This window comes from Sarcophilus harrisii, chromosome 1 (genome assembly GCF_902635505.1).
Source record: "Sarcophilus harrisii chromosome 1, mSarHar1.11, whole genome shotgun sequence".
NCBI classification, from domain to species: Eukaryota; Metazoa; Chordata; class Mammalia; order Dasyuromorphia; family Dasyuridae; genus Sarcophilus; species Sarcophilus harrisii.
The window spans coordinates 651,996,290-652,009,858 of record NC_045426.1 but is presented as its reverse complement, the minus strand read 5'-3'; the positions used below and the strand labels follow the sequence as shown (position 1 = coordinate 652,009,858).

General features: G+C 46.1%; 1 protein-coding gene across 7 annotated transcripts in view; it reads left to right on the top strand.

The window, feature by feature from the left end:
• The window catches only part of ACSBG2 (acyl-CoA synthetase bubblegum family member 2), a 43,009-nt gene that overhangs the window by 27,339 nt on the left and 2,101 nt on the right, over positions 1 to 13,569 (top strand). For all 7 annotated transcript variants that reach the window (XM_031947768.1, XM_031947767.1, XM_031947772.1 and 4 more), the window contains 6 exons: positions 151 to 327; positions 7,220 to 7,401; positions 7,864 to 8,097; positions 11,150 to 11,367; positions 12,043 to 12,182; positions 12,316 to 12,562. In XM_031947768.1, the coding sequence (XP_031803628.1) occupies positions 151 to 327; positions 7,220 to 7,401; positions 7,864 to 8,097; positions 11,150 to 11,367; positions 12,043 to 12,182; positions 12,316 to 12,562 (1,198 nt within the window). The remainder of the gene's footprint in view (positions 1 to 150; positions 328 to 7,219; positions 7,402 to 7,863; positions 8,098 to 11,149; positions 11,368 to 12,042; positions 12,183 to 12,315; positions 12,563 to 13,569) is intronic.

Sequence of the window (13,569 nt, the reverse complement as noted above, 5' to 3'; positions counted from 1 at the left end):
AGCGTAGGGGACGGAGAGATGAAGTAGGTAACCTGCGCTCAAGGAGCTGGCTGTGGTTTGGGAGGAGAAATGACGGGGCATGCCCCCGGGAAAAGGCAGCGGGGGACGCTGGGCTGCAGGCCCTCGTCTACAAGGAGGACTGTCTTTCAGATCACATGGACGTCCGGCATGGCCACAAGCAGCCTGACCTTGAATTCCCCTCCGAGCCATCAGGAGATTGTGGTGAGCTATCTCCCCCTCAGCCATGTGGCGGCCCAGATGATGGACATCTGGTTACCCATGAAGATTGGGGGGACCACATACTTTGCTCAGCCTGATGCACTCAAGGTAAGGAAGTCCAGGGGCAATCTGGGCCACGTCAACCCAGCGTCTCATTGTGGGGTTGGGGGAACAGAACATGTGGTTTAGTGCCCAACAGGGGGCCTGATGCTCACTCTTCTGCAAGTCCTTCTGGTTCCAGAAGGCCTGAGACCGAGAGGGCACCCCACCCCTCACTGCTCTTCCTTGTCACGTCGTCATAAGGCTTTCATTTCTGTTATCCATGACAACCCTGTGAGGTAAGAGATGTAATCCCCATTTTACAGATGAGGAAACTGAGACAGAGAGATTAAGTATCTTGCCACAATCACGTGATTTCAACCCATCTGATTCTCCAGTCTCCTTTTGCCATTAGACCGCATCCTTGCGTGTTCTTGCTGTGTGGGGAGGTAGTGTCGAAAAATGGAACAGCGAGAGGCGTGAGCAAGAGCACTCACCTGTGTCCTTGTGTCCTGCTCCTGGAATACAGGGGGCAGCAGCCACAATAATAAAGCAGAAGAAGGATCCATGAGTTATCCTGCCTCACGGCTACCCTGGATGTTCGTGGGTGGGCTAGTAGTTGGTCTTCTCCCCATTTTACAAAGGAGTAAATCGAGGCTGAGAAGGTGAAATAGCTTGCTCAAGGTTGTATAGCTTGTATATATCTGCATAGGTTTTAAACTCAGGTCTTTCTGATTCAAGTTGAGCTTTCTATTTGTTGGACTTGGAATCAGGAAGTACCCAGGCTCAAATCTTGCATTTGATATGTATTAGTTCCTTGATCCTGGAAAAGACTTCCTCTCAATCTTTATTTTTCAGTTGTAAAATGAGGATCGTAATATTAATAACACCCATAATTCCCACCTTATGAGATTGTTGTGAGCTTCAGGTGAGAGTCATGAATAAGTCATCCCTTAGCCTGACACATAATGTATTTATTTGCTTTTTTGCTTATTCAGAGCTCTAGAAAAATCCAGGGATGTGTTTTTTTGACATATTATTTTTTGTTGATAAAATTATAATCTCTCTTTTACTATTTTGTGCCCCTATCCCAGTTCACTAAATATTAATGATTTAATTAACTGGAGAAAACTGTTTTTCTTAGAGGTGATTTTTTTTTATTCTGTATAATGAATGACTTAATTTCCTCTATTAAATATTAAAATCACTGACTTTCATACTATTTATTAATACATTTTATATACACCAAGTCATTTTTCCCCCCTGGTGAAGCTTAGTTCCACATTAAGTTTTCTCAAAATACCAAGTAAAGTCTGTACTAAAAAGATCTCATTAAAAGATAAAGGTGAAAACAACTTCATTGGAAAAAATTCTTCTTTGGCCTCTTACCAGCCATGGCAGGAGCACTATCTTGAGCGTCTGTCAAGCTCTGTTCCCTTTCTTTTGCATTTATATGTCTTTCTAAAAAAATTTTTTCTCACAATTACATGTAAAAATTTGTGATATGTCTTTTTAAAATGATAATTCTTACTGATTTCTTTTGCTTTTACATTGCCTGGATTTTTCATGGTATCCTTCTCCCTCATCTCTCCTTTTCTTGCCCAGAGCCATTCTTTGTTTATTTTTAACTTAATAGTATTTTTTTCTAATTCATGTAAAGATAGTTTTCAACATTCATTTTTATAAGGTTTTGAGTTCCAAATTTTTCACCATCTTCTTCTTCTTCCTCCTCCCTCCCCAAGATGGCAAGTAATCTTATATAGGTTATACATGTTCAATCTTTTTTTTTTTTTTAAATAACCTATTTGATATTTCCCCCCACTTACATTTAAAACAATTTTTTTTACATTTTTTTAAACTTTTGAATTCCAGATTCTCTCCCCCTCCAGCCCCCACTAAGAAATCATGTATGAAGTTATGCAAAACATTTCCATAAAAGTTGCATTATGAAAGAAAACAGATTCCTCCACCCTAATTTAAAAAAAAAAAACCTTCAAGAAAAATTAAGTTGTTAAAAGGGAGAGAGTATGTTTCAATTTAAACACAATCAGTTTCTTCTTTGGGTATGAATAAAATTTTTCATCATAAGTGTTTTCAGGGTAGTTGTCGATCATTGTACTGCTGAGAATAGCAAAATCATGGATAATTATTTTAAACATTTCCATATTTAGTTGTGGTGTGAAAGAAAAATCAGAATAAAAAGGGAAAACCATAAGAAAACTGATGGGTTTCTCTTCTTCTTTTAAAGAAAATTCTTTCTTACAAAGGATGGGTTTGCATGTGGATTTCAGAAAGGAAGAAGATAAAAAAAAATTAGAAAAACCTGGAAAGATTTACATGAATTGATGCCAAGTGAATTGAGCAGAACCAGGAGAACATTGTACACAATAACAGCAAGACTATATGATGATCAGCTATGATAGACTTTGCTTTTCTTAACAATACAGTGACCCAGGACAATTCCATAGACAATTCCATGGAAAATGCTATCTGCATCCAGAGAGAGAACTATGAAGACTAAATACAGGTCAAAGCATATATTTCTCTCTCTCTTTTTTAATAATAGCTTTTTATTTTCAAAATATATGCAAAGATAGTTGTCAACATTCATTCTTGCAAAACTTCATGTTCCAAATTTTTCTCCCTCCTTCTTCCACCCCCTCCCCTAGATAGCAAATAATCCAATATATGTTGAGAGTATTTCCATATTTATCATGACATAGCATACTCTTTTCATATTTTTGTTTTTTCTTTCTCATGGTTTTCTCCTTTTCTGATTTTGCTTTCACAGCACTTCACGTGACTAAATAGGGAAATATGTTTAAAAGCATTATACATATGTAACCTATATCAGATTGCTTGCATAGTCAAACAACCAGAATTTGTTAGAGATGAGACTTGAACCCAGAACTTTCTGACTGACAAGTTTTCTTTCCTTTATACTACATTTTCTCAATATTCTTATTTTTTCTTTGGTTTCAGTCATGTCCAACTTTTCATGACCCCGTTTGGTATTTTCTTGTCAAAGATGCTAGAGTAGTTTGTCATTTCCTTCTCTATTGTCCATTTTACAGATGGAGAAACCGAGGCAAACAGAGTTAAGTTGCTCAGGGTCACCCAGCTAATAAGTGTCTGAGGCTGGGTTTGAACTCGGGAAGAAGAAAGAGCCTTCCTGATTCCCAGCCTAGGGCTCAGTGCACCAAGGCCCCACCTAGCTGCCCTGTTATTAGTAGCCTAATAAATACTTTTGAATTGATTTGAATGGATGAGCATCCGATTTGGAGTCAGGTGCAGATGTTTGAATCCTGGCCCTAATACTCCCATCCTGTCTGACTTTGGGCAAACCATTTCTGTTCTTTGGGCCTCAAGTTTCCCGTTCTGTAAAATGAAGGAGTTGGACTCAGTGACCTGGCTCTAAATGTCCACCTTCAAACCCAGCACCTTTCCCACTGCCCTGCTTGACTCCTTCCTTGTTTGCTTGGCTTCGGTATGTGGGAGTCACCTGCCACCTGGTCCCTTGGTTCCCCGCTAGGCTGGAGCCTTTCATTCAGCATTTATCAAACTCTCGATTTGTTGTGAGTAGTGTGCTGAGGGCTGGGGGAAATACTAAGAAACCCAGGTAATCATTCTCCTGGTTTGGACCTCCTTCTGTTTTAGCCTTAGGTCTGTGTCTAACCCTCAGAGCTTTAAGCTGATGGGGCTGACACTGAGGATCCTTAATCAGAATGCTGGGAGGAGAGAGTGGAAGGAGAAGGAGGCCTGGGGAGCTTATGGGGATGGTGTTTAAAAAAAAATTTTGAATAGTTTTTTTATTTTTCCAAATTCATGCAAAGAGTTTTCAATATTCACCTTTGCACAATCTTGTGTTCCAAAATTTTCTCCCTCCCTCCTCCCTCCTTTCCCTCCCTTTCAGTGAGCAATCTTATATTGCAATTTTTCTAAATTTATTTCCATATTCATCATGCTGTGCAAGAAAAATCAGATCAAAAAGGGGAAAAAAAAAACACAAGGGAAAAATCTCAAATGCTAAAACTGGTTGAAAAAAAGCAGACCAAAAGGGAAAAGAAAACCCCAAGAAAGAAAACAAATAAAAAAAAAAGGTGAAAATACTATGCTTTGATCCACATTCAGTCTCTGTAGCATGCACTCTGGATGCAGATGGCACTTTCCATCCCAAATCTATCGGAATTGCTTGGATCATGTGGTGAGGTTTATGAGATCAATTGGAGGAGAATAGACTTGAGTTCAAATCTGGCCTTACATGCTTACTGTGTGACACTGGACAAGTCACCTCATCCTGTTTGCCTCAGTTTCCTCATCTGTTAAATGAGCTGGAGAAGGAAGTAGCAAACCGCTCCAATATCTCCAATATCCAGGAAAACCCCAGAGGGGATCACAAAGGGTCAGACAAAAAAACTACTGTGCTCTGACATGTGTGGGTCCTTACTCTCCTCGTAACCCGCTAGGTGACCTTGGGAAGGAAGCTTAGTCCTGGTTGGGGAGAATGTGGCTGCCTGTGTGCCTGTGATCAGAATTGGCCCTAGGGCAGCGTGGGGGGCGGGGGGTGAAGAGAAGGGGGGAGAGTTGGGGGGGAGGGAGGGGTGGAGAGCAACTTGTATAAGCCAGCCATGGAAGTTTCATTGTAGTGTTTGATTATGTGGTTTCAATTTAATTCAGTGAATGTAGCCAACTCTTTTGTGAGGATCAGTCCCCAGTGTTGTGTACCTACTGTGTGCCTGAAGCACTGTAACTGCTACTGCCGAGGGTCTTACTCTCTCATGGGGGAGACAGGTACATATAAAAATGTCAGTGGCCTCAGGTTAACAGATGCACATGGAGGGGGGAGGCAGGAACAGTTGGAATCATCAGGAAAGGTTCTAGGTAGAAGGTAGCCCTGAGCTGCATCTTGCAGAGGATTCTCTTATGAGCCATAGGAAAGGGGGGAATTTTTCAGGCATGAAAGACATAGTGATGGGTCCTTTGTAAGGGGCCAGAGGGGTTAGTGGTTGTGGTTCAGGTTATATAGACTTTGAAAAGCTAAATACTGAAGTTTCTGTTGTTTGCTGTCAGAGGCCATAGGATGCTGCTGGGCTGGGCATCCTGTTTAAATTAGCTCTTGTCCTTGTGGAACTCACAATCTAACAGGGAGGTAAAGAGCAAAAATAGTATTACAGTGATTAATCCCAGTGTCCCCGTGCTTGTTGCTAGAGAAGATGCCGGGGTAATGCAGTAATAGCATTTATATAGTGCTTCAAGGTTTACAAAATATTTTACATCTATTACTTCATTATCTTTCCCATTTTATGGTCAAATTATCTGAGGCAGGCAGAGATTAAGGTCCCCCAGCTAGTAAGCATTGGAGGCAAGGTCTGAATTGGATTCTTCTTGAGCCCGAGTCTGAGAAGCCTCACCTTCCCCCTCTGACCAAGGGGTGGTCTCTGTTAGGAAGTGGGTGACTTCTGTTCATTCTGGGGGCCACATGTCTCCAGCCCCATCTTTAGACTGCATCTGTGCCCCTGGAAGCTTCCCCTGCCGGTTTAAAGCTCCAGACCTCCACTCTGTCGGTAGTTCCCGGGCTTATACTGCCAAAGCCTGTAGTGCCGTTAACAAGCACTTGGATCGATTGCTGGATAGCAGCAGGCCTTGGCCTTGGCTGAGACCCAGTGGGCCTAGAGCTGGGGGCACTTCCAGGGATGAGATCCTTGATCCACTGAAGAAGCTGGGGCTTTCCATTGACCCCAGCATTGCCTTCCTCGTGGCTATTAGCTCTGGAAGGCCTCATGTCCATGGAGGCCCTGCTGTGGCCCAGCAGATGGGAAGCGAGCCTCAGAGTCTGGTCTCTGGGGTCTGGTCCAACCTCTGACATCTGTCCGCGGGGCCCTGTGACCTTCTCGGGGCCGCAGGTAGCTCTAAGACAAGAGTTACTGACCTGCCTTCAATTCAATAAGCATTTGTGAGGTGCCTACTATGTGCCTGACACACTAAACTAAGCATTGGGGATGCAGAAAGATGCCCAAGGAACTTGCAGTCTAATGGTGAGGGGGGGGATAGCATGCAAAGAAATACATACAAAGCAAATAGGAAATAATGGAGAGAAGGCACTAGGATTAAGAGGAGTAGGGGAAGGCTTCTTATAGGAAGGTGAGATTTTACTTGGGATTTAAAGGAAGCTGGGGGGGGGTGGGATGGGGGGTGGAGTCAGTAGGTAGAGATGATGAGTCGAGAGATGAAATGTCCAGTTTTTGGAATAGCCAGAAAGCAAGGGTGACTGGATCCAAGAGTATGTGTCAGAGTGAGGGCTAAGGAGCCCAGAAAAGTAGGAGGAGGCTGGGTTGTGAAGGACTTTGCCACGTAGAGCATTTTGTATTTGTATCCAGGGAGCCACTGGAGAGCGGGCTGTGTGTGTGTGAGATGTCATCCCTGTCTTTGGACCTGCCTTTGGGGACTGAATGGAGGGATCTGGACTCCTTGGGTAGTAGATGTGGGAAAAGGGTACATAGGGGAAAAGAATGGGTCAAAAATGGTCCACAGACAGGAGGCCCAGCCAGAAGAGTTTCCCCCAAGCTTTTCTCTAGTTGCTATTTTTGTTCCATATAAGTTCAGGGACTGGATTGTAGACTTTTGAAGTGGAAGAGGTCCTAGCCCAGTTCCCTCAGTGACACTGGGGAGACAGAGGAGCAGTATTCAGGAATGTACTTATATCCATGTTGTCTCCCCATGACAGAGTAAGCCCCTGGAGGCAGAAATTTTTCCCCTTTGCACTTGATATGTAGCAGGTGCTTGATAAATACTTATTGATTAGTTAGCCAGAGAGGACTGGGGGATCATTCATGGAAGCCCCTAGTCAGGGTCCAAGCTGAGAGCTCATTATGGCCACAGTTCTTTGCTATCTCTCCCGCCGCCAGGTCGGTTGGACCTCCCGGCGCTACCTAATCTTCCTGCTTTCCTCCGCCTGGCTCAGGGCACCTTGTCCACGACCTTACGGGAGGTGAGGCCCACGGCCTTCCTGGGTGTGCCCCGTGTCTGGGAGAAGATGCAGGAGAAGATGAAGGAAGCTGGCGCCAGTTCTTCCTCGTTCAAGAGGAAGGTGGCCACGTGGGCCAAGTCTGTTGGTCTTCAGCAAAACGTGAAACGGATGAACGGGTCAGTGTCTGGCCTACTGCCAGCGGTCTATTCTTTAGTGGGGACGAGAAGAGACTTCGGAGGTTCCAGCCTCCACTTAAAGGGGCCTCCCTGCCTCCCTCCCAAGGCAACCCATTCCTCAGTTGGTTGGACTGTAAGCTCCTTGAGGACAGGACCCAACTTCCTTTTCTCTCTATTCTTGGCGTAGAGCCTGGCACAAAGCAAGCATTTGATAAGTGCTTGTTAACCAGATCGCTGATAGTTCTGATTGTTAGGAAAGTTTTCCTGACATCAGGCCTAAATGTAGGCCGAGTTCTGTTCCCCATTCTGGCCCACGATTTCTGACCTCTAAAATGGGGATAATCATACTCATCCTCCAAGGCTGAGTCTGAGGAAAGTGGGCTGGAGCAGAGCAGGCCCCCTGGACTCTTGAAGCCCCAATGCCTTACACTGATGCGGTCCTGGTTCTGTTTTCTTTTGAAGGGAGTCCGATTTTTCCCTGCGGTACCATCTAGCCAAGTGGCTGGTGTATTCCAAAGTCCAATATGCCCTGGGCCTAGACCGCTGTGCTCAGTACTTCAGCGGGGCTGCGCCCATCACCAAGGACACCCTGGAGTTTTTCCTGAGCTTAGACATCCCCGTGTGCGAGCTGTACGGCATGAGTGAGAGCACAGGGCCCCACACCATCACCCACCGAGACTGCTTCCGGCTGATGAGGTACCGGGGGTGGGGGTGGGGGGAAGGGGTAAGCCTGGGAAGGGGGAAGGACCTTCACGGCATCCCAGAAGGAAGAGGAGCACCTGGCTTTTCCATGATGCGGGTTAATCAGGATTAAGTGATGGGCCCAGGGCCCCATGTTGAGGCTGGGTTTGAGCACAGGTCCTCCTGATTCCGGTGCTCTGTCCACTGTGCCTCAGTAGGTAAAGAGCCTAACCTTGGAGTGGTGGGGGGCGCAGGGATGCTCGCAGCCTCAGGCTCTTTAGTTTATGAAGCCCCTCACATCTCTGGAGTTCTCCACCAGGCTTTCCAAACTGTGCTGTGAAAAGGTTCAGGCAGATAGTGGGAGGTTGGGTCACAGGCTGTCTGGATATGGGGGCCTCCCAGGGCTTCTGTGACAGCGTTCTCATGGCTCTCTGCCATCCCTTCTCTGCCTTTAGCCTCATGGCACAAGTGGGCAGGATACTCATTGGTAAACTTGATGGTGTGGCTTCTATTATTTTTTTTTAATAGCCTTTTATTTACAGGATATATACATGGGTAACTTTACAGCATTAACAATTGTGTGGCTTCTATTATTGAAGGGCACTGGAACACAATGTCAGGGCTGGAGCTGGGAGAGACATCAGACCCCAGAATATCAGGGTTGCAAAGGTCCTTGGAACACAAAATGTTAGAACCAGGGGAGCTTAGAACACAGAAGGTATCAGAACGAGGAAGACCTTAGGGAATAATTTACTACCCTCATTCTTTTGATTTTTTTTTTTTCTTTTTTAAAGACGGAAGCTGAAGCCACAAGGTGGGAGGTTCAGGATCATCTTTATTTGATGACAGAATTGAGATCAGGATCTAAACAATGCCTTTTTAAAAAAAATACACACACTTTACAAAAAAAATTATATTAATCTTCTTTCACTATGGTCTAATCCTCTTTCTATCTCTTGGCCATTGGTTAAAACCTAAACTTGGTATTAGGACAGAGGGATGGCTCCAAGGCCTGATCACTTAACAGTTCCCAGTATTGTGCTGGAACTAGGTATAAAAAAAGTTACAGAGATAACCAGAAGAACAACTAACTCATCCAGCTCTTTAATGCTGGTAGAGCATTTGGCCTGAGTTAGCTTCTTTGACCCTCAAGGCAACTCTGTGAGATCACTGTGCTATCATTATTCCCATTTTATAGATGAGAAAACACTGTGAGGATATTATGTGACAGGGTCACACAACTAGTAAGTGTGCAAGGCAAGCTTTGAACTTGGGTCTTCTGACTCCAGGCCTGGCCCTCCACTCACTTTACCACCTAGCTTGTCTTTCAAATGGGAATTTGGCTTCAGAACCTGCAGGGACCCAGGGGCATCCAATCTAGTTCATGGCTGAATAGGAATCTCTTCTGCAATGCACTTTCAGCCATTTTTTAGGCAGCTAATTTCATATTCGTTTAATTGTAAGGTTCTCCTTCCCTAAATCTGTTCTCTTAAGTCCTCCTTTTTAGTTCTGTCCTGTGGGGGTCAAGCAGAGTGAGTCTGATCTTTCTTTTCAGCCTTTTAAATGCTTCCCCAGTTCTTCTCCTCTCCTTAAAATGGGGTGACCAGAATTGGATGTGGGATTTCAGAAGGGGTCTGACCTGGGGAGAGGATAATGCAGCCATCTCATAATTTAGCCCAAGATCTTTAATTGTTTTGGGAGGGAAAAGTATGATTTTTTTCTCTCTTTCTTTTAATAGTTTATTTTTATTTTTCAACTTACTATGAAAAAAATATTCTATCCTTCCTTCCCTCACTTGAGCAGATTTTTTAAAAAGATGCCTATACTTTGTGGCACAATCTACCAAAACAATGCTTATTTATGTCAACCATGTCTGAAAACTCACAACTCTTTTTGCATTTTTAAGATCACCGCCTGTGCCAGGCGAGGGATGTGTTCCATCTTCTTTTGGGTTCTTATTTCATCATTGGATTGCTGAGTTTTAAAATTTTCCAAAGCATGTTTTCTCTGTAAACTTCTTGTAAGTGTAGAAATTGTTCTCCTGTTTCTGTTCACTTTTGGTCTGCTTTAGCTTGTAAAGCTCATTATCCTTTTTGGCTCTGGTGTCAGTAGGTTCACCCAGACTCCAAGAACGTTTTTCCCAGGAGATGTTGTCTGTCCAGTTCTTCCTCATCTGGTACTTGGAGGCTTGATTATATAGGCCCTGTCCAAGACTTGCTGGCTTTCCTCATGCAGTTTCATCATCTTAGATTTGTCCTCTCCTTTTGGAACCCTAACACGGGCCCTCCCTCTCGTGGGCCGTCCAGTAGAGCCTTCTTTCCTACTGTCCCTTCCTTCTCCCCAGCGTTACCCTTTCCTTAGATGTTCTTTCTCTCCCTCCTGGGACCTCTCTCTCCGTGACTCTCCTGGGCTCTCACAGAGACCTCACCAGTGTGCCTAGTGTAAATTAGAACTGCCTGGATGTCCTGGGGGAGGATAGAGAGAGGGGTGTGAGATAAAGGCTAGGCTCCTAGTAGGTGCTTCATAAATGTTTACTGATTGGTTACCGATTGTAGTAGAAAGAACTCTGGACTTGGGGTCAGTCAGGCAAGCCCTACATCCAAATCTGGGCCTGAACACTTTCTCTGCAATCTTGGAGCCTCAGTTTCCCCCATCTGTAAAATGGGTTATCGATCTTTGCACTACCTACTTCATCAGATTATTATGTAGAAAGCTCTTTGTAAACCTTAACTCGCATTGAAATTGGAGCAGCTGAGAATGAGAGCTTGTATTTTTCTTAAGCTTTACTCTGTATAGTATTGATAAGATTCTTTAGCAAAAGTATTTTCATCCTCTTTTTTTATAAAAAAAAGAAGCTGAGACCTGCAGAGGAGAATCAGGTTCTCCAAGGTCCCAGGCTGGGTAAATGGCAAGCTGGGGCCCTCTGGGGGGCCCCGGCCCTGCCCTCCTGTTTCCCCAGCCCCGCCCTCTGGGGGCCCCAGCCCCGCCCCCCGTTCCCCGGCCCCGCCCTCCACAGGCCGGACTGACCAGGGGACTGGTTGGTGAGGCTCCTGCTCTCTCCTGCCAGCTGTGGGAAGGTAATGCACGGCTGCAAAAACATGATCTACCAGAAGGACCACGAGGGCGTCGGGGAGGTCTGCTTCTGGGGCCGCCACGTCTTCATGGGCTACCTCGACATGGAAGAAAAGACCAGGGAGGCCATCGATGAAAAGGGCTGGCTCCACTCGGGAGACCTCGGGAAGATGGACAGCGAGGGCTTCCTTTATATCACCGGCAGGATCAAAGGTAATCTGGGAGATTGGGAGGTGAGAGGAAGGAGGGAAAGGAGGAAGTAGCTTAAGCTGCCCCTGTACTCTACCTGCTTTTGGGAGATTTCATTTGATCCCTATGATAAGCCTGGGAGGAGATCCTTGCCATTTTAAAGGTGGGGAAATTGAGGCAGACAGAGGTTAAGGGAGGTCACTCTGCTAGTGTCTCTGAGTTCACATTTCTGACCCTAGGCCCACCCAGCTGTTCCTGAGCTCGGGTCTGTCTTCAGACACTCACCAGCTGTATGACCATTTGTTTCCCTCAGTTTTCTCATCTGTAAAATGGAGCTAATAATGGCACCTAGGGGCAGCTGGGTGGCACAGTGGATAGAGCACCAGCCCTAAAGTCAGGAGGACCCGAGTTCAAATTTGACCTCAGACACTTAACACTTCCTGGCTGTGTGACCCTGGGCAAGTCACTTAACCCCAGTGGCCTCAGCAAAATAAATAATAATAATAATCAGGGAATGTTTGTAAAGTGCTTAGCAGATGGCAGCACCTAGCAGGGGCTGGAGCGCATCGGCCCTTGGTGATGAGGGTTCGTGGCGGGTCCAGGTTCAGTTCTGCACAGCAGATGTTCCTTGGCGCCTTTTCCTTGGGTCCTAGGCTCACTGACCTCGGGAGAGAGCCCTGACGCTCTGCTTTATTCCAGAGCTCATCATCACGGCTGGAGGGGAGAACGTCCCCCCCGTCCCCATCGAGGACCTGGTCAAGGAGAAGATCCCCATCATCAGCTTTGCCATGCTGGTGGGCGACAAGGCCAAGTTTCTCAGCATGCTCCTAACTCTTAAGGTAACCCCTGCTCTGGGGCCTGGGAGGTTTCCTGGGCACCGGGGAACAAGAGGTGGAGCCCTGGACCTCCGGCCTCTTCGGGGCGACCTCGGGGCGCAGGTGCACGCTGCCATCGGCCTTTCTTCTCCAACAGTGCCAGGTCAACCTAGACACTGGGGAACCTGAGGATGACCTTTCACCCGAAGCCCTGGAATTTTGCCGGAAATTGGGGAGCAAATCAAAAAAAGTATCAGACATTGTGAATGGCAAAGATCCCCTTGTCTATGAAGCCATCGAGAAGGGCATTGAAGCGGTCAACAAGGAGGCTACCTCCAATGCCCAAAGGATCCAGAAGTGGATGATATTAAATAAGGATTTTTCCATTGTTGGTGGAGAGCTGGGTAAGCGGCCGCCCGTGGGATTCTGGAGCCGGAGGTGGGATGGGCGGGCAGCAAGGGCTGGACAGCTGGAAGGAAGGAGGTGGGCCTCTAGGGAAGGTTCGGACCCTGCTCTGCTTCCTCAGGCAAGCCCAAGGGACCCAAATGGCCCTGAGCTGAGTATCGACCTCCACCATCCTCCTCTCCTTTTCTGGAATCTGCCTCGGGGCCCAGGATCCCAGGCGGCTCTGCTTGAAGCAGTGAGGATGTCTGGGAATAGGAAAAGGCACTCACCCCTATAACACAGACCACACAGGGCTGAGGGCTCTGAAGTCCGTCTTTTGGGACTTCACCTGGGAAGGTGAAGGGATGGGATAACTGAGAGAGGCAGGATTTGAACCTGGGACTCCTGTCCATAGAGCAGTGGTCCTTCACCTGTTATTGTGTCCTGGCCCCTTTGGCAGTTTGAAAGTCTATGGACCCCTTCTTACAGCCCCATTTGTATGTGTACAAAATAAAATGCATAGGTCACAAAGGAGTCTATTATATACACTTATCAGAATATTTAAAAATATCAAAAATGGAAGAGCAGTAAAAAAAGAAAGGTTCCCAGACCTCAGATGAAGAACCCCCACTCTAGGGTCATTATATCAGTCATGGGTGAATGAAAAGATTCCTTTTTCCTAGATAACCACTCACCCCTCCTGCTCCTGCCTTAGGAAAGGGAACCATTCACCCTCCTCCTCTCCTCCCTTGGGGTCCTTTTTTTTAGGGACCACTTCTAAATTCACACATACGCCTTCCTCACAACTACAGTGGGACTGGGGAGAGACTTCTTATGCCCCCATTTTGTAGCTTAGAAGACACTTAGAGAACCTTCAGTGACTTTGCCTCCCTTAGGTTCTGTGCCCCACTAGGGGCAGAGCCAGGCCTGGGTCTCCTGACTCAAAGTCCTGCCATGTGGCAGGAAAGTATGGGACCCTGAGCCCACTTTCTAACCCTCTGCCATTGACCTTGAACCTTTCCGCCAG